The 22032-nt window shown below is 38.1% G+C and overlaps 1 protein-coding gene across 1 annotated transcript in view; it reads right to left on the reverse strand.

Annotated features, from left to right (window-relative positions):
• The window catches only part of ACBD6 (acyl-CoA binding domain containing 6), a 201001-nt gene that overhangs the window by 86428 nt on the left and 92541 nt on the right, over positions 1 to 22032 (reverse strand). The window contains exon 5 of the mRNA XM_006142316.3: positions 14267 to 14372. Coding sequence (XP_006142378.1) covers positions 14267 to 14372 — 106 coding nt within the window. The remainder of the gene's footprint in view (positions 1 to 14266; positions 14373 to 22032) is intronic.

Genomic DNA, 22032 nt, shown 5'->3' on the forward strand with positions numbered 1-22032 from the left:
TGCTTCCCTACGTATTGTCCTTTTCTTTTGCTTTCATTTAGTTGATGTAGAATTTTTATTTCCCTGTAAATATCTGTTTTCCAATAGACTTATACAAAATCCTAAAAGAGAGGGAAGCAGAAAATTCAAAAATGGGGGCAAATCATGCACAATTTGTTGTACTATAACACTATTTTATTTTACATAGTACAGAGCCCACTAAGAGTTTTTAAAAATAGAGACAATTCTGAAATCCCAGGGGGAAAAAAAAATGTATTGTTGAATACCGGAGCAGTTTCCCTGTATTATTAGTAAAATTGCTGTATGTTTAATGTGACTTACTGTTGTTAAAGGCACTAATTCAAACAAAAATCTTCCATATGAACAATGAGATATTTTAATGAGACTCTTTAAACAAACGCCAAGATGTAAAAGAGTCTACAGTTCAATGTAACTGTTTCACACCTTTTTCGTGAGAACAATCTGATAAGTTGCATAGTTTCTATCATTTTTAGTTCTAATATTGTTTTAAAGGTTTTTGCCTTGGGGCATATGTGCTAAGAGGAGAGACACGGAAAGTGAGAAATCACCCCCGGGGGAGATGGCCACTCTGCAGTCCCTTCTGCTCCACTCTCCTGGGATTTGGGCACGCAGGCAACAGTGCCCAGCTTAATTTTCAAGCCACCTAGTCCAGGACTGGTTGGCCATGTGGGAGTCCTGTGCCCCAACCACCAAGCCATCTGCTGGCCACTTTAGTTCTAATTTTAAGTGAATATTTTATGGCTACAAAGTTAACCTATTAACAAGAATCACTACAGAGTTAAGATGATGTGTGATATACTTACCTGAGGCACTTACCAGAGTTAGTAGTACCCAGCAGTTAAGTGGGAAAATATGTTATCTATGTATCTCATACCTACATCACAAGATAGATCATTTCTACTTCTCAACCAGGTTCCTGATTTCTCCTTAAGTCTGATCCAGTAGGGTTACATCAACTAATGCTAAAATATAAATCCTTAGCTGTTGCAATGGGAAAGCAGCAAGCAACACATTTCACTGTTAATGGGAGTTATATTTTAAATTTTCCATATGTGGTGCCAAAAATTTACTTTAGGGGAAACACCTATGACTGGACCTCAGTGGTGAGCTTCACTTTGGTTATATTTTCCAGAAGGGTAGCACATGTACAGCAACGTTTTAAGAAGGATGATGTGCTCTCAGACACTCACGCTGCACTTTTTAACACGTTTTTTTGACCTACAATGTAATTAATTTTTGTAACACATTATTTTAATGGTACACTAATTAACCTTGAATTAAAATGAATTCTCTGACAATGACTTTCTGTAGAAGTGCTGAAGATATATACATGAAGACTATCTAATGATTAATATTTTGTGCAGTTTAAAAAATTCAAAAACGAGAAGATTAACCATACTTGTAAGTAAACAAAGATAAAACAAATCAGGCTTTAGAATTACCTTCAAGATGCTCCATATATTTTTAAAAATAAGTTTTACTTGCTGTTATTATATCTAATTTGCTACAAAGCACACGTGTTCACCAGACAGAGACAGAGAGACAGAGAGACCTACACCATGGTCGGTCACGTGGGAGTCCAGTGCCTCAACCTCCACACCACCCACTGGCCCAATGCTCTACATTTTAAGTAGATAATGACTGACACAGTGAGATGTCTGAATGTGATAACCCTTTACTTCTTCACATTAGAAAGTTACTGTAAGCTTATTCAAGTAATAATATAACCAGTAATTTGAAGAGATGTCATCTTCATGACTAATGATGACAAAGTCAGGAAAAACAAACAAAAAACACCTGTGGTTTCTTTTCTCTTTGTTAACTACAAACAGACCAATACAATGCAATTATTAAATTATTTCAGGTACAGAATTCTATACTATCTCTTCCAGAAAGAAAAAAAAAACACATTAGTTTATTAAAGCTATATTTGCTTAAAGAATTTAGCCAATATTTACGAAACATTTTACTGATTTGTTTACATAACTATCTTTTCCCAAGAGTGATATAATACCTTAGAAATTTTCAACTTGAACCTATTTTCACTGCTACCACAATAAGTGACAATTCTTTGTTTCTTATTTTTAAAATCCTTCTGGAAAAATATCCCAGAAATATTTAGGAGATTGGGGAGGGAACCACTTTTAAAAAGAATCTTGTTATGCCACCAGAAGACCACAAACACTGTTTGAAGAGCTCCGGATGAACTCTGGAACTCAAATACAATAAAATACAGGGGGGAAAGGGTTCTCATCTATTAACCAAGGATGCTAATACTGTCCTACCTCAGACAGACGAATGACTCTAAAGTGCTTTGAAAGTGCAGGCTAGCAGCTAACCTATTAAGTGGTATTACTTTCATACCTTAAGAAAAAACAGAGAGTGGGTCTTAATATTTTAAATGTTTCTTTGATATCCTTAGTGGCCTGTCCTTAAGCCATGTTGATTTTTTTAAAATTATCCTTTTCTCCTGGATATCACAAAAATTAAATGAAAAGAATTTCTATTATAAAATGAGTCTTGATGTTCTTATATTTTAAGATCAAAGTATGTATGCCATACACGTAGCAGATAAAAACACGAAAAACACGGCATATATATTGGGTTGTTGGGAAAGTTGTGTCACATTTTTCCATAGAAACAGAAAAATGCATCATGACTTCCTCGATGATCTGATAAATTAGAAAGAACGATCACCCTGCCGTTTTATCAAAGCTGTATGGTATAGTCTAATCAGCAAATGAAATACTCACAACAGTTTATCTTTCTCCCTGTAACAAAAATGGGTTTCAATTCTAGACTTCAGGTACCTATAACCTATAACGTCCCTATCTCCTCTATCCTATCCCTATCTTCTACCTTTTGCTGCTGTCGCAGGTGGTCACGGTGTGAATGCCTCTACCTGCAACCACCAAAAACCATACAATGCCTCCTACTTCCATTTCTCTCTCCATCGTGAAATGTCAAACGCTGTTTCAAAAAACTTAGAAGAAAGATTGGGAGAGAGTTTGAGATCTCAAGATATACTTAGCATGACAGTCAATGGCTCCCTGAGGAACAATTTATTTACTTGCATTAAAAAGAAAACCACACATCAGCATGTGTGATACACATGTAAACTCAGCAACTCCTTTATTAATATCTCTTACTGGCTTAGATTAAGGTAGACAGAAGTGGTATCATTAAATTTCAGGGAATTGAGAAGGATTTTAAGTACTTTTTAAAACGTCTTCGTAAGCATTTACTAAGTCAGAGTGTTAGTTACCTAAGGGTAAGGAATAAGTAAGAGGGATATTATTCCATCCTATACAAAGTAAGTAATAATGGCAATAATCAATAGGAAGTTGCCATGAAAATTGCCCATGTATCCATCATAAAACAATGGATGAATTATGATACAGTCACATCACAGAACGTTACTTAAGCATATTAAGAAAGTACTGATCTATAACAACATGAAACACTGCTGAATGAAAGAAGCCTTACAAAGAACAGTATGTACGTGTGATTCCATTTATATAAAGTTCTAGAATAAGCAAAACTAGTCTACTGTAGAAGAATATCAAAAGAGTGGGAGCTGTTTAGAGAAAAGGAGAAAAGGCTATCTGGGAATGGACTGAGGATTCTTTCTGGTGTTCTGTATTTTGACAGGGCTTCAGTTAACACAAGTGTATACACTTGTCAGAATATATCATATGTACACAGTTGTATTTCACTATGTTATCTTAAAGAAAATTAAACTAATACTTAATTCTAGTAAACTGAATGCATACTAAGTCATTTAGAAGCACACTGTTCTGTTTACTCTAAAATGCATCAAAAATACGAGACTGAGGGATATATAGGTAGTAATACAGCAAGCAGAGCAAAATGTTAGCAGTAGAATCTAGATGGTAGGAATACAGGTATTTATTGTAAAATTCTTTCAACTTCTCTGTATGATCAACATTTTTCACAATACATTGTTGGGGTGGGAGTATCGAACAGAGCTAGCCAGAGGCATGGTGGTTAAAGCAGCTGGATCTCATGAGGACGACTGCGTAGTTCAAGTCCCAAACTCCATGGCTTGAGAAATATGCCTGACACATGTGAGTGCATGCCCCAAATTTGATAGGAGGGTGGAAGAGAAGGGATTGTGATGTGGCCATCCCCCTTAGGGGGTGCTTTCTTACTTTCTCTCTCTCTCTTTCCTTCTTTCCCCTGTCTCTGGTTGAACACATGTACCCTACAGCAAATAAACAAAAATTTGTATACTCATGTTCATTGCATCATTATTCACAACAGTCAAAAGTTGAAAGCAAACCAAGTTTCCATCAAAGGACATTTAAGTAAACAAATTATGGTACAGACATACAAATGGAATTCAGCTTAAAAAGGAAGTAAATTCTGGGCCAGCACCATAGCCTAGTGGTTAAAGGAGCTGGATCCCAGATGGCTGACCACATGGTAATAACCCAGCCCTAGCAGCTTGAAAAAAATGCCAGGTGTGTGTGCATGGTTGCCAGGGGCTGGGAAAAAGAAAGCAGAGAAAATGGAGTTAGTGTTTAATGGGTACAGAGTTTCAGGTGGGAAAGATTAAAAATTTCTGGAGCTGGATAGTAGTGATACTCGCATACACTGTGAATATACTTAATGCCACAGAGCTGTGCACTACAAAGTGTTAATGTGGTAAGCCCGTATTTTACACACACACACATACACACACAAAGTGCCAAAACTTGTAAGATTTAAACTACTTTCCTGTTTCCTGATTCTGTATTAAACGGGAGTTTCTGATGTTACATATGACTATAGGCTTGATTTTTAGTGTTGCCTCGCATTAATACAAATGAGCATAATTAGTCTGTAACACATTTTATAATCAACCATTACTGTGAATAAACAAAATTCCTTCAAATTACTATCTCAATCAACAATATAACCAAAAGAACATATACTTTAATGTGGGAAGTTATTTAAGAGGATGTATTTTTTTTTTCCTTCCTTCTCATATTTCAGCATAAATTTAGCCTTGGTATACTGACCCTGCAGGGTAAGGAATAAGTAAGAGGGATATTATTCCATCCTATACAAAGTAAGTAATAATGGCAATAATCAATAGGAAGTTGCCATGAAAATTGCCCATGTATCCATCATAAAACAATGGATGAATTATGATACAGTCACATCACAGAACGTTACTTAAGCATATTAAGAAAGTACTGATCTATAACAACATGAAACACTGCTGAATGAAAGAAGCCTTACAAAGAACAGTATGTACGTGTGATTCCATTTATATAAAGTTCTAGAATAAGCAAAACTAGTCTACTGTAGAAGAATATCAAAAGAGTGGGAGCTGTTTAGAGAAAAGGAGAAAAGGCTATCTGGGAATGGACTGAGGATTCTTTCTGGTGTTCTGTATTTTGACAGGGCTTCAGTTAACACAAGTGTATACACTTGTCAGAATATATCATATGTACACAGTTGTATTTCACTATGTTATCTTAAAGAAAATTAAACTAATACTTAATTCTAGTAAACTGAATGCATACTAAGTCATTTAGAAGCACACTGTTCTGTTTACTCTAAAATGCATCAAAAATACGAGACTGAGGGATATATAGGTAGTAATACAGCAAGCAGAGCAAAATGTTAGCAGTAGAATCTAGATGGTAGGAATACAGGTATTTATTGTAAAATTCTTTCAACTTCTCTGTATGATCAACATTTTTCACAATACATTGTTGGGGTGGGAGTATCGAACAGAGCTAGCCAGAGGCATGGTGGTTAAAGCAGCTGGATCTCATGAGGACGACTGCGTAGTTCAAGTCCCAAACTCCATGGCTTGAGAAATATGCCTGACACATGTGAGTGCATGCCCCAAATTTGATAGGAGGGTGGAAGAGAAGGGATTGTGATGTGGCCATCCCCCTTAGGGGGTGCTTTCTTACTTTCTCTCTCTCTCTTTCCTTCTTTCCCCTGTCTCTGGTTGAACACATGTACCCTACAGCAAATAAACAAAAATTTGTATACTCATGTTCATTGCATCATTATTCACAACAGTCAAAAGTTGAAAGCAAACCAAGTTTCCATCAAAGGACATTTAAGTAAACAAATTATGGTACAGACATACAAATGGAATTCAGCTTAAAAAGGAAGTAAATTCTGGGCCAGCACCATAGCCTAGTGGTTAAAGGAGCTGGATCCCAGATGGCTGACCACATGGTAATAACCCAGCCCTAGCAGCTTGAAAAAAATGCCAGGTGTGTGTGCATGGTTGCCAGGGGCTGGGAAAAAGAAAGCAGAGAAAATGGAGTTAGTGTTTAATGGGTACAGAGTTTCAGGTGGGAAAGATTAAAAATTTCTGGAGCTGGATAGTAGTGATACTCGCATACACTGTGAATATACTTAATGCCACAGACCTGTGCACTACAAAGTGTTAATGTGGTAAGCCCGTATTTTACACACACACACATACACACACAAAGTGCCAAAACTTGTAAGATTTAAACTACTTTCCTGTTTCCTGATTCTGTATTAAACGGGAGTTTCTGATGTTACATATGACTATAGGCTTGATTTTTAGTGTTGCCTTGCATTAATACAAATGAGCATAATTAGTCTGTAACACATTTTATAATCAACCATTACTGTGAATAAACAAAATTCCTTCAAATTACTATCTCAATCAACAATATAACCAAAAGAACATATACTTTAATGTGGGAAGTTATTTAAGAGGATGTATTTTTTTTTTCCTTCCTTCTCATATTTCAGCATAAATTTAGCCTTGGTATACTGACCCTGCCTCATAAATCTTATACTTCTCTTAGGTTTTACCAGAGTTTACAGCAGTTTCTCAAACCAGAAGCATGCAAATTGTATCAGACATGAGCCACAGATTTAAAAACAAAATGAGAGGGAAAGAAAGAAAGTCAAGAGAAAGATGAGACCCAGCAGTAGTGGCAAAGGAGAGAGGGCACTGCTACCTGGTGGCGGAAGCCACACATGAGGCTCAGGTTTGGTTCCAGGCCGGGGGTGGGGAATGCACTACAACCCACACCTGTGGTCCTAGCTGGGGCAGACAGATCACCACAGTGGTGAGACACTATCAAAAGTGCCTGTCTGGGAACCAGCAGTTAGCATGATGGCTATGTCGCTGGACTCCTACGTAGTCAACCATGGTTCGCGTCCCGGACCCGGTGGCTTAAACTCACGCCGGGCGCGTGTGCGTGCGTGCCCAAGATCCCGAGAGGAGAATGGAGGAGAAGGGATTGTGGCGTGGCCATCCCCTCTGGGGAGTGATTTCTCGCTTTCTGTCTCTATGTCTCTCTCTGTCTGTCTGGCGAGCGCACGCGCCCTGTAGCGGAAAAAAAAAAAAAAAAAAAAAAACCTCTCCAGAAAACAAAAAAGTGCCTGTCTCAGTTTCCCTCCCTCCTACACTTTTCTCCTTCTCTCATTTAAAAAGAAGGAAGAGGGGAGAGGAAGGTGACCCCCCTCAAAATAGCTGAAAGACTCGAGAAGCAAGTAGAACCTGGCAAATAAAAATTATACCTTCAAAAGGGCAGAAAGAAAAAAAAACTGAAGAAGCAGCTCAATGAAAGGCAATTTGGGGTCATTAGGTAAGAATTTATGGAAAACCAATGAATGATGTAGGAATGCTATTTTGGGGGTGGGGGGCAGATGATAGACAGCTGCATAGGAATAATGCCATCTATTGGTTGTTTGAAAAGTCATGACTCATTTTTGCATAGAAAAAATATGTCATGACTTGTCCAACAACCCAAAATTTTGCTAAAATATTATATTGCTGTACCTGTTGTAAAACAAATTTAAATTACTATAAAGATTTAAAATACTATTCAAATAATAAGCATGTTTTTATTGTCTATTGTATATGGCACTGATCTGAGAAATAATGTATATGACAAGAATTATGAAGACATAATTTGTGCCTGGTAAGAAATGTTCTACTCATACCTCAAATGTACTTTACAAATTATTTAAATTACCCTTTTCCCTTGAAAGATATTTTCTTGGGAGAACTGTAAATATTTGGCATGTGTGAAGAGCTGAATTAACATGGTTCAAAGATAAAAACTAAACCACATTTTAAAAAATAGGCTTTAAGATCTTCACTTTTGGGACCAGCAGTTAGTGTAATAGCTATGTCGCTGGACTCCCACATAGTCGACCGCGGTTTGAGTCCCGGACCCAGTGGTGCGTGTGTGTGCATGCCCAAGATCCCAAGAGGAGAATGGAGAAGGGATTGCGGCGTGGCCATCCCCCCTGGGGGGGTGATTTCTCGCTTTCTCTCTGTCTGTCTGGTGAGCACACGTACCCAAAGATAAAAACTAAACCACATTTTAAAAAATAGGCTTTAAGATCTTCACTTTTGGGACCAGCAGTTAGTGTAATAGCTATGTCGCTGGACTCCCACATAGTCGACCGCGGTTTGAGTCCCGGACCCAGTGGTGCGTGTGTGTGCATGCCCAAGATCCCAAGAGGAGAATGGAGAAGGGATTGCGGCGTGGCCATCCCCCCTGGGGGGGTGATTTCTCGCTTTCTCTCTGTCTGTCTGGTGAGCGCACGCACCCCATAGCAAAAACCTCTCCAAAAAAAAAAAAAAGATCTTCACTTTTCTCTTTATAATCTTATCTCAATTTTTATGTACCTTGCAAATACTGAATAATTAAAACTATAATAAAAGTTGTAATTTAAATTTAAAAAATCAGTGTATATAACACCATGGTGCTATAAACTTGGCCTATCAAGTATTTGATACATACATAGCTTCCAGAATAGTAAGTGTAACTATAAAACCTTTTTCTATTATGCAAAATATAGACAACATCCTGCTTACTATGCCAGTAAGAAACATTATGTAATCTTCTCAGATGGTAAATATATGCCTTGTTATAGTAATAGTAATTACAACTTAAATGGATAAAAGATATATATGAGGAATTGTACTTACACATAAGTTCATTATGAAATACAAATACATTTTATTTTAAAAAGCATTCATATATATTTGTTCATAAACTGTGAAAGATCCAAATATATAATTTCAGGCAATACAATCATTTATAAATTACAAATTTCTAACAATAATCTAGTAATGAATTGCTATTTCAGTACGCGGGATGCAAATATAGCTTATCGTTTTATGACTATAATGAAATTTCTCTGTATGTTCATAGAAAACTGTAAGTGCAACAAATGTAATTTTTAGTCATCTAAGGGCAAGACTAAAATTAGAGTGAACCTGCTGGATGAACAATTTAAATGAAAACAGACTAATCCAAAGAATCCTAGACATCAGTAGGGAAATATATCTCAAGTTCAAATACCAAATCAATACAGAGAGGAACTGAATGTCTTTTAAAAACTGCAATAGTTACTCAATTTATAATAAAAAATGTCTTTTTACTGATAAAGGGCTAAAAGTATTTAGCAGGAAACTTCATTTTGAGGTTATATACTTTCAGGCAATCATCAAGGCTTGTCACTTGTTTTATTTGCTAGAGCTTTAAATGTCATGAAGCAGTACTATTTATGTTATTTAAGATGTTAAATTTGATTCTGATTTCAAGCTCCCATCTCCCTTATGTTCTTAAATTAATTCACACAAATCCCTGATTAATAATAAAAAGACCTGTCATCAGTATTCAAAGCCCAGCCTGAGCTGTCATGGCTGAGAGGGCAGAAATCTGCTTGGAGCAATGAGAGAACCCAACTGAATTCTTGGCGTCTCAGTCTATGAATGTGTAAGCACTTCATCTGTTCATGGAGATACAACGTTCTGGCAGGCTGGGGCAGAGGTAGCTGCATGAGTAACAAACTCGAAGAGCTGGAAAGTAACTGAATGCTAGAAGAAATACATCCTGCACGTTTTCCTTTTATTTAAGTGTCAGCTGTTTGTGTAGTAGGCACCCATTCCACCACCTCTATCACTGCTGTCGTCCAGCGAACTTTGGAGAAGTTCTATGTGGCCTTGACCTATAGTACTACTTTAAAAAGAAATAGTTGCAAGGCAGAGCATAACACACGCAGGGCCAAATGAAAGTTGTTTATCCTTCTCTTCCTTTCTATGTTTTTCCTTATCCTTCTTAAATCTAGTAGTGGGATGGAGTACTCTCTAAGACTTGATTTACATTTAGCAACTGTGTGTATTTCGGCAAATAAATGCACATTTCTGTACTTTCATGGCTGTCTCTAAAATAAGAATAATATCTTAGAGTATTGTTCTGAAGAGCAACATTGCTCCATAAACAATAAAACACTGTGGAGCTGGCCCTCTGGCCTAGTGGTTGGTGGAGCCAGATCCTTCATGGCTGACTGTGGTTGGAATCCTGGCCTCAGTGGCTTCAAAAGAAATGCTGGGCATACGTGTGTGTGGCCAAATCCCGACAGGATGGAGAAGTGGAGAAGGGATTGTGATATGACCACACCCCCTTAGGAAGTGCTTTCTCTGTCTCTCTGGTGAACACCCATACCCTCTAGCAATTGAAATTTAAAAAAAGACATACTGTATAAAATATTACTTGTTATTTGAAAGGTAGAAATAGTAATATGAATCATATATTACATGGTTGATACTTTTCAGAGAAAAAGTTATGAAAAAGCTAAGTGACTTCATTTGTTTCTTCATTATATTAACATTGTTAATTATATGATAATTATATTAAGACTAATCATAGTAGCTAAAATTTACAGAGTGCTTACTGTATACATATCAGGTACTATTTAAATGCTTTATATACATTAACTTATATACTCCTCAGTCCTAGGGCAAGTACTATTATTACCTCATTTTATGCATTAGAAAACTGAGGCACACAGTAAACTTGACAAAGGTCGCATGGCTAGGAAGTGACAGTGCTTGGACTTGCACCCATGTAGTGCAGCCTTCACCATTACGCTACGCTGCTTTTTCTTATTTGTTCATTGAATAACTAATTCATCAACTATTTATTCTGTGTGTGGTATATGCCAAGAACTGATAGAAACAATTTTGACAAAGAAGATCTCAAAAACACTTGCCATTTTCAGAAAGCTACTGGAGGAAATGTTCCATCGAAACAGGGAAATGAACAATGAAAGAGAACATACAGGAGAGCGAACAATAAGAGAAGAAGACATGGGATCCAGACAACAGGAGAATCCAAGTGAGAGAAGAGAATTTCCAGGATAGTGATAAAAAGATACCTCAGGGTGACTTCTAGTAACAGGCCTGCACAGCAACTGTCCTGATTAGAGATGAAGAAGAATTCCAAAAGAGGTATCTCTAAGAAAAATTGGAATTCATTACCTGATGTGTTTGACTACAATGAAAAGTTTTATGGCTTTGTTGAACAACTGGAAGAAAGAATTAAAGACAGGAACCAGAAAATTTGCATATGTGGCCAAAATCCCAACAGCATTTTACAGAGAACATAAAAACAAACAAAAAAAAAGAGGCCATTATCAACCTTAAGAAAAACAAAATGATGTATAATGGCAGATATTTTGTATTATTCATAATTATGTAATTACTCATTCCCTTCTCACCCTCGCTTACCCATAATCGCAGTGTACTTCCCACCACAATGGCCTTGTGACTAACTATGGCCAACGGAATACTATCAGAGGTGATCTGTGTCACAACCAAGCAAAAGCTTTAAATGTATTTATGGGGTGTGGCTCAGACTGTCCTCAGCTCCTGCCCCTGAGTATCTATTTACTGAGGTTGGATCTCAGAATGAAAAGACAAATAAAATAAAGATGAACTGTGCCCAAACAAGGTTAGCATAACTGGGTGGAGCCTTGACTGACCCAAAAGCTTTCTGAAATATCAGACAGGTCAACATGAAGCATACAAAACAGCTTAGGAAGAATACAAGAAGCATATCAAGATAAAGCAAGAAATGAATTAAGAGCATACTAGAATATCTAAATGACACAGTGTCACCTATCCTACAAAATGTTAATATAAGCAAGAAATGTTTGTTGTGAACCACTGAAAGCTGGGGTCTACTTGTTATTACAGCAAAACCCAACTGATACACATTGTGCAGTCCATAACTTAGCAGTGAACATCTGTATAATCATAATAATATAAACAATGATACTGTAGAGATTTGATCAGAGAGCTGAAATGAAAAGTTACATTAGGAGGGTCAGAGAAAGAAAGAGGAGGAAGATAACACAGCTTAATGCTAATATAACAAAAGAAAATCAAGTCAAAAGTTGAAATATTAAGAGCTATTATTTAGAATTATTTAGATAAATTGCTAAAAATAATTACTAAAAAAGAATAGAAATTTTTGCCTTAAGAGAGTTAGAATCAGGTCTAATAGTGCTATTTCACTTTTTAAAAACTATATACATGTATTAATTTTATATAAATTTTACTTCACATGTACAAAAGTTGAAAACAATAAAACCAAGGGAAGCAATCTACCTGATTCACCAAAAAAAAAAAAAAAGTATTCTGATTCTAAAGAGTAAAAAAGCAAAGCAAAACAAAACAAAAAACTCACACTAATTAGAGTCAGAAGACCTGGCATATGTTTTCATAATTTGGCTCTGCTCTTCTCTAGTCCCAACTTTTTGGGTCTGTCTTTTTCATTACTTAGTGGAGAAAAAGAAGTATTACTTGACACACCTTACTGTAGTAGAACACACTTTTTTTTTTTTTTCAACGAGAGAGGTTTTTCCTATAGGGCATATGAGCTCGCTGGAGAGACAAAGACAGAGAGACAGAAAGCAAGAAATCACCCCCTGGGGGGATGGCCACGCTGCAGTCCCTTCTTCTCCAGTATCCTCTCAGGATTTTGGGCATGTATGCACATGCACCCATCATGTTTCAAGCCAACAGGTCCAGGACTTAAACAGCGGTTGACTATGTGGGGGTCCAGCGGTGTAACCATTATGCCATCTGCTGGTCCCTACACTTAATTTCTAATTTCTAATACTGATAATATATTTCATGAAAGGCATTGCCGAAAAGTGAACAATATTGGGCCAGCAAGTAGCGTGGTGGTTAAAGTGACTGAATCCCACATGACCAAGTGCATGGTTTGATTCCTAGACCTGGTGGCTTGAGAAACATGCCAGGCACAAGCGCATGTGTGCCCAAAATCCTGGAAGGAGAAATGGAGAAAGGTATGTGTTATAACCATCCTCCATGGAGGGTGCTTTTTCACTTTCTCTCTGTCTCTCTCTAGAGACAGGCACCCTCTAGCAAAAAAAAAAAAAAAAAAAAAAAAAAAGTGAAGCAATATTAAGAGATAGCTTGTATAGGGAGTTTTCAATTACACATAAGTTGATTATCTAGTCTACAGACTATCTACAATTGTCTTCTTTCTGACAATTGCTATCTTTTAGCCATTTCAATACTTTTTCACAGCATCACCAAAGGATGAGAAAAATGATCAAGAGTGAATTAGGGGACCAGCAGTTGGCATAATGGCTATTTCACTTGACTCCTGTGTAGTCGACTGTGGATCAAGTCCTGGACCTGGTGGCTTAAACTCACGCCAGGCGCATGTGCATGTGTGCCCAAGATCCTGAGAGGAGAATGGAGGAGAAGGGATTGCGGCGTGGCCATGCCTCCTGGGGGTGATTTTTGTCTCTCTGTCTCTCTCTGTCTGTCTGGCGAGCGCACGTGCCCTATAGCAAAAACCTCTCAAAAAAAAAGAAAAAAAAAAAGAGAGAAAGAGAAAGAATGAATTAGCTATTCTGCTTCTTTGTTAAGAACAATAATTCAGGGATAGTTTAAGATCAATCAGTAGTTTAAGATAAAAAACAAACATATTAAGAATCCCATATTTTACCAAAGAATTTACTATAGGATCCCTTTAAGTAGTGCGCAAGGATTTAAATGATCAGATTTACCAACAGTTTGACAGTTCCCTAGAAATGTATTTACTACATAAAGAACAATATACCCATTTAATGTATAATGACAGAAGACACTAAAGCTATTTATAAATGTGATTTTACATTACCTATAGATTTAGTTTATTACACTAATAGTTTCTCCTTTCATTATAAACAAATGCAAGTTACTTGACCCTGGAAGTTTTAGCTGGTAACACAGATAAAAATGTGTTGGATACAGACACAGAGGGTATCCTATCCGGGCGATATCTCATTTAGACATTCTTACATGCTCTTCACCGTGCTGTACTCTGAGTGGCAGCCTGGCACTTAAAAAAAGGCACTGGGGAAAACAACAAAGAATCAGGACACAGTTAACGGGACGTGTGTTTCATACCTCTTCATCTTTCATATTCACATCCGCATTTTTCGATTTGATGGCTTTGGATATATGGTCAATGTTGTTTTCTCTGCAGTAATCAAATATGTTTTTGTCTTCTTCCCTAGTTAGAGTGGAAAAAAGGTGTTTGTCTTACTGAGTAATCCATAAAAGTTACATATTTTTTAAACAGTCTGTTTACTGCTGAGATAGACATCAATGGAGTTTATTTTCATAAAAAGTTTACACAAACAGGAATGGATTTTTGATAGATATATTAGGCTGTTGGGAAAATCATGACGCATTTTTGCAGAGAAAAACATAGAAAAATAATTTTCCTGACAACCTAATGATATATCCAATTTCTGAAAAGATGGGCTTTAACAAGTTACGCCAGTGCACCAATACGACATCTCAACGCAGACTTTCTCAGTGCTCTTTCTTTCCTCAGCTACTTTTACACATGTATTTCCTCTGACTCAGAATTTCCTATTATAAGACGGTAGTTTTTGTTATTTCATTTACTATTGTCTATACAGATGTATCAAGAGAGAGGCCATAGCTTACCACTTGGCTTACAAGATAACAGAATAAACTGTTACTCAAGTTGGAAATAAAAAGTAATTTTTTTTTTTTGGAGAGGTTTTTGCTATAGGGCGCACACGCTCACCAGAAAGACAAAGAGAGACAGAGAAACAGAAAGCGAGAAATCACCCCCCAGGGAGGATGGCCATGCTGCAATCCCTTCTCCTCCATTCTCCTCTCGGGATCTTGGGTACACATGCACACACACCTAGCATGAGTTTAAGCCACCATGTCCAGGACTCGAACTGCAGTCACCTACATGGGAGTCCAGCAACATAGCCATTATGCTGACTGCTGGTTCCCCCCAAAATTAATTTTTTAAAGGAAAAAATAATTAATTAGACAATGGGGGGCGCAATACAAAATGCAAAAATCCTTTCTGAGACAGAATTAAAGACTGGGAACAAATGCAGGAAAGTGTATTACGTACACAGACTTATTCTAAGTAAGCTGCATGTGGTGATTCATTTAATTTTTAAAAAAATTTGCCATAGGGCACATGTGCTCACCAGAGAGAGAGAGAGAGAGAGGAGAAAGAGAGGAAAAGTGGGAAAACACTCCCCAGGGAGGATGGCCACACCACAATCCCTTCTCCTCCATGTTCTTCTTGGGATTTGGGGCATGCATGCACATGTGCCTGGAGTGTTTTTCAAGCCTTTGGGTTCAAGGCTGGAACCACGCAGTTGGCCCTGTGGAATCCAGCTGCCTTCACGCCAGGGGCTGGCTCTGATTCATTTCACCTTTAATCCTGCAATTTCACTTTATACATGAAGGAACGAGCAAGGAGAGGTTGAATGACCTGGCAAATGGTGCCACATTCGTCCAGACAGAAAGAAGCTGGGCCTCACGTGGGTCCCCCAATTCTGAATGCAGTACATTCTCTAGTATAGCAAGCTGCCTCCATTCCTGAATCCGGAGAAGGCGATCTCTCCCTGAGATCTCTGAGCTCTCCTGACCGTACAGAAAAGTACCTTCGTAATGCATTTTCCTGGGCCTTTACATGTGCCTATTGGGGGAGGAGTTCCATTTGGATTCTCAAAAGGCTCAATGACTCAAAAGGATCAGTAATTTGGAATATTTACAATGGAATTGCCATACATGTGGGCTAAATTTTATGAACAGGTATAAAAGAATACATGTGAGTTCCAAAAATTAAACCAGTGTGTTTTATAACCTTCAAGGCAATAGTGTCCTTTCATCAGAAATCAAAACATCTGGCCATGGGAGTCCTTCCACCTAAAGGCCTATTTAAACGCCTTATGTTATATGAAAAGTGATTTCCAGTCATAGCTAATTATCTTAAAACACAATTCTTTGGCACGAACCATCTAAAGTCCTCTTAAGCAGCTAATGCATTTTACTGAGCACCTACTACAAACACAGCACTGGGCAAGATCTGTTCACAACAAATACAAAGCTAAAGTCAAGAAAGCTGGCTTGAACACATAAACAGTATAGATGAAATGATAAAATATATACACCATCAACATAATTTTTCTTGAGAGAGATTTTCACTATAGGGCGCGTGTGCTTGCCAGACAGACAGAGAGAGACATAGAGACAGAAAGCGAGAAATCACCCCCCAGGGGGGATAGTCACGCCACAATCCCTTCTCCTCCATTCTCCTCTCGGGATCTTGGGCACGCACGCACACGCGCTCAGCGTGAGTTTTAAGTCACCGGGTACGGGATACAAACCGCGGTTGACTACATGGGAGTCCAGCAACATAGCCATTACATTAACTGCTGGTTCCCAACATAATCTGATCTTTAAGAAGGACTATAACAGATAAGAGAAGCGAGGGGAAACAGTCTGCTTGGAACCAGATAAAATGTGGCAGGTTTTAAGTGTAAAATCATGTTTAATATGAATATATGGTAACTTGAAAGGTTCTATTTTACAGAAGAGAAAAATACTTTTCCAGATCAGATATTCTATAAAGAAATTAGGGACATCTGACACCAGAACCCCAGAAAGAAGTCTGATTTTTCTTTTTTTTCTTAAAGAAGTATCTATTTATTCATTCATTCATTTATTTTAATTTGACCAGAGAGAGACACAGAGAAATCTGAGAGAGGAAAAAGTCAGAAAGCAAGCCACCAGGTCCGGGACTCAAACCGTGGTCAGCCATGTGGGCTTGTCCAGCGCCTTAACCCCCACGCCAGCTTTCTGGCCCAGAAGTCTGACTTTTCAACTTCAGTTATATATAATTACCATTAAAACAATGTTTCTATGAAAGGACACATTCAGAATTCCAATTTGGGAATAACTGGGACCTATTTTCCTCTAATCCAGTAACAGAGACCGCCCTAATTCAAGAGGTAGCAACCTCAACCATGACAGAAAAGACTTCTCATTTTAAGTCAACAAAACATGCACTACTCATCCACTGTTTTGAATTTTTGAGTAACTGGGAGTTTATTGTGGGGCATAAAGAAAAACAGGAAAATCCTTGGAATGTAGGTTACCCATACCCAGTAATATGTAAGGGTTATTCATCGATGAGGGAACCTTTTTTCCCATTTTTCATTTTCTTAAGAGATATTTTTGCTATAGGGCATTTGCACTCACTAGAGGCAGAAAGCAAGAAATCACCCCCCACCACCGTGGGGCTGGCCACACCGCAATCCCTTCTCCTCCATTCTCCTCTATGGATTTTGGAGAGGAGAATGCACCCGACATGGGTTTCAAGCTGCCGAGTCCAAGACTTGAACTGTGGTCAACCACATGGGAGTCCAGTGATGTAACCGCTTGCCAGACAGACAGAGAGAGACATAGAGACAGAAAGCGAGAAATCACCCCCCAGGGGGGATAGTCACGCCACAATCCCTTCTCCTCCATTCTCCTCTCGGGATCTTGGGCACGCACGCACACGCGCTCAGCGTGAGTTTTAAGTCACCGGGTACGGGATACAAACCGCGGTTGACTACATGGGAGTCCAGCAACATAGCCATTACATTAACTGCTGGTTCCCAACATAATCTGATCTTTAAGAAGGACTATAACAGATAAGAGAAGCGAGGGGAAACAGTCTGCTTGGAACCAGATAAAATGTGGCAGGGTTTAAGTGTAAAATCATGTTTAATATGAATATATGGTAACTTGAAAGGTTCTATTTTACAGAAGAGAAAAATACTTTTCCAGATCAGATATTCTATAAAGAAATTAGGGACATCTGACACCAGAACCCCAGAAAGAAGTCTGATTTTTCTTTTTTTTCTTAAAGAAGTATCTATTTATTCATTCATTCATTTATTTTAATTTGACCAGAGAGAGACACAGAGAAATCTGAGAGAGGAAAAAGTCAGAAAGCAAGCCACCAGGTCCGGGACTCAAACCGTGGTCAGCCATGTGGGCTTGTCCAGCGCCTTAACCCCCACGCCAGCTTTCTGGCCCAGAAGTCTGACTTTTCAACTTCAGTTATATATAATTACCATTAAAACAATGTTTCTATGAAAGGACACATTCAGAATTCCAATTTGGGAATAACTGGGACCTATTTTCCTCTAATCCAGTAACAGAGACCGCCCTAATTCAAGAGGTAGCAACCTCAACCATGACAGAAAAGACTTCTCATTTTAAGTCAACAAAACATGCACTACTCATCCACTGTTTTGAATTTTTGAGTAACTGGGAGTTTATTGTGGGGCATAAAGAAAAACAGGAAAATCCTTGGAATGTAGGTTACCCATACCCAGTAATATGTAAGGGTTATTCATCGATGAGGGAACCTTTTTTCCCATTTTTCATTTTCTTAAGAGATATTTTTGCTATAGGGCATTTGCACTCACTAGAGGCAGAAAGCAAGAAATCACCCCCCACCACCGTGGGGCTGGCCACACCGCAATCCCTTCTCCTCCATTCTCCTCTATGGATTTTGGAGAGGAGAATGCACCCGACATGGGTTTCAAGCTGCCGAGTCCAAGACTTGAACTGTGGTCAACCACATGGGAGTCCAGTGATGTAACCAATACACCATCTGCTGGTCCCAGATGAGGGAAACTTCTAGAGATCCCGCTTCCAAATGTACATGGACATCAGCCTCCGAACATACACACACTCATGCCGTAAGCAGTAACAGTAAACATAGTACTAACATGTTTAAATTTTTATTTTGTTTAATATAGTTTCAATGTATTTCTTCGACGTATCACCTACATCAATTATTTTGTTTAGGTGTGTGAATTTTTTGGAAAACGGGGGCTGTTTATCTATCTAAACATCTGTTTACCATATGTATTATAGTTTATCATCACTAAATAGGCACTTCAGAATAAATACACAAACCAAAATAAATATCAAAAAGAGAAGCTTAATACAACTCACCACAAATGTGCTACAAAAGCTAAGTGACTAATACATATAAAAACTTTTAAGAGATACTTGCTGACCTACTTGGTATATATAAGATGTCCACTTCCGTAAGAAACAGCTACTTACCTGCCAGCGACCAAGCTGTCTCTATACAATGTCACCACCTAGTGGCCAAGATGGAGAAATGTCTGGAGAAAAATCCACATTTCCTTTCTTGCCCCCTTAACACAATTCTGTACAGTGTCTAATCAAACTTTCTCCCTCTACATTTCTTTACCAAGAGCTCAAAACAGTCTCCCACAGCTGAGCTTTCCCTCTCTAGCTACACTTATCTTAAATGAAATAACATATGTAAATAAATCCAACGATTATGAAATACAGTAACACCTTAACAAATCTTACAGCTCTTTGCTGACTGTGAGTTAGAAAATCATCACATTCACTCTGGATGAGTGTGAGTGATGTCTGTGATGTAACCCTCAAGGACACCTGTTACCCCTAGCACAAAACAGAACATCTTTTTTCAGATACTCTAAATTTCTGAAATTGACAGAAAACCCATTTGTACATGGAAGGAAAAATCACTGGCTTCCTCACGTTTTTTTGGAACTGGCCACCTTATGGAAAAGTGTTTAAGTATGGCTGTCTTGCATCCATAAGAATAGGTATCCGCTCATTCCTAAAATGCTATCTGTACCGTATCCTACACAAATACATTTCCCTATCCAAAGAAGACTTCAAATAGTTAGGTTTCATGGCAGTCACAAAAAGTCCATGTAACTGGGACCAGCAGTTAGCATAATGGGTCGCTGAACTCCCATGTAGCCGACCGCAGTTCGTGTCCTGGACCGGGTGGCTTAAAACTCACGCCGGGCAGCATGGCTATCCCCCCTGGGGGATGATTTCTTGCTTTTCTGTCTGTCTGGCAAGCACACGCACCCTATAGCAAAAAAACAAAACAAAACAAAACAAAAAACAAACAAACAAACAAAAAACCTCTCAAAAATAAAATAATAATAATAATAAAAAAGTCCATGTAACTAACTAGTATTTCATTTACCTTAAAGAATTTAAAAAAAAAAAAAAGGTATGAGATTTGGTCAGAAATCTAATTATTGAATAAATACATTTAACAAATATTCCCATTCAGTTCATGTATCCATCTATCACGCAACTATGAAATTAGATATAAAACACAGTATTACGGAAAAAAGACAATGAATAAGCATTTTTTGAACAAGTAAAAAACCCAACGAAAGGAAGAAAACATTTACAAAGACACAGACAAAGGTCATAAATTCCTCAAACCAGGGACCAGCAGTTAGCATAATAGCTATGTTGCTGGACTCCCATGTAGTCGACCGCGATTCACGTCCTGGACCCGGTGGCTTAAAACTCACGCCGGGCACGTGTGCGTGCATGCCCAGGATCCCAAGAGGAGAACGGAGGAGAAGGGATTGCAGTGTGGCCACGCCCCTGGAGGGGGTGATCTCTTGCTTTCTATCTCTCTTTCTGTCTCTCTTTCTGGTGAGCACACGCCCTATAGCAAAAACCTCTCAAAAAAAAAAAATTCCTCAAACCAAGGAATTTATATCTATGGGCTCTCAGGTACACAAAGACCTTTACAAGGATATGCAGGTATGCATAATTTTAAGTGACTCGATCTCTAACTCCTTGACTTCTCAACAAATACACTCTTTTCTAAATGGATCTACCTGAAATGGCTCCTGGGGTAAATATTTCATCACCATTATTTTTTTCACATTCCTTTGCTCACTCTCCTGGTTACAAAATAAATGCATACTCCTGTCCTCTTACTATGGTGTACTCTGGAAACACAACCAAACGGCTTTACTAATGTTTAGCACATGATTATTAACTGAACCTGTGACTCTTTTGGTTAAAAGTACTATTTTCAGGGGCCAAAAGGTTGAGGTACTAGATCCCCACATGGCTGACTGCAACTCAAGTGCCGGAGCTGGCTTGCTTCCTCACTTTCCCTCACTGTCTTTCTCTGGAGCACATGTGCCCTATAGAAAATAATAGTAATAATAACTATTATTAAATAAAATAAATAAGTCTTTGAAAAGAGAAAGTACCATCTTTAATATACTAGGAAAGGTTTGTGAAAAATCCTAGGTTGTACTGCCCCAAGATATAAAATGATCCATCATACTGAAAAAGGGACAATTTCGATGAAAAATTGGTATTTGGAAGCCTCCTGTAACTGAGGTTAGAGAATGGAAGAATACAATAATTAAAACACAGACTTACTGCTGAACTGTCTCATTCTAATAAAGACTAAGATTCAACTGTTAAATAAACTATTTTCCTATTATTTTTTAATTGCCAAAAGATGTGTATGCTTGCCAAAGAGACAGAAAAAGAAAGAACCCTGCGAAGGAGTGTGGTCACACTGCAACCTCGTCTCCTCCATTTCTCCATCCTTGTTGGGATTCTGGGCAAACGCACACGCATGCCCAGCATGTTTTTCAGGCTGCTGGGGTCAGAATTCCAACCGCAGTCAGTGGTGTGGGATCCAGCTCCCTCAATCCCTAGGCTACAGGGCCAGCCCTAAATAAACTACTTTTCAAAACTTCATCAATCTTATTAATAACAATTTCATTTCTAATCAAATTTTACTCATGCTTAGTAATTATTTAACCAAACTTCTTTCTTAAAAAGTATTATTTTATTTAACTTTATTTCATTTTTATTTATTTATTTATTTTAATTTGACCAGAGAGGGATGGAGTGAGAGAGACAGAGAGCGAGAGAGAGAGAGAAAGTGAGAAAGCAAGCCGCCAGGTCTGGGACTTGGACCACAGTCGGCCATGTGGGAGTCCAGCGCCCTTATTAGCCACCATACTATCTGCTGGCCCATA

Source organism: Tupaia chinensis, unplaced genomic scaffold (assembly GCF_000334495.1).
Source record: "Tupaia chinensis unplaced genomic scaffold, TupChi_1.0 Scaffold000074_1, whole genome shotgun sequence".
NCBI classification, from domain to species: Eukaryota; Metazoa; Chordata; class Mammalia; order Scandentia; family Tupaiidae; genus Tupaia; species Tupaia belangeri.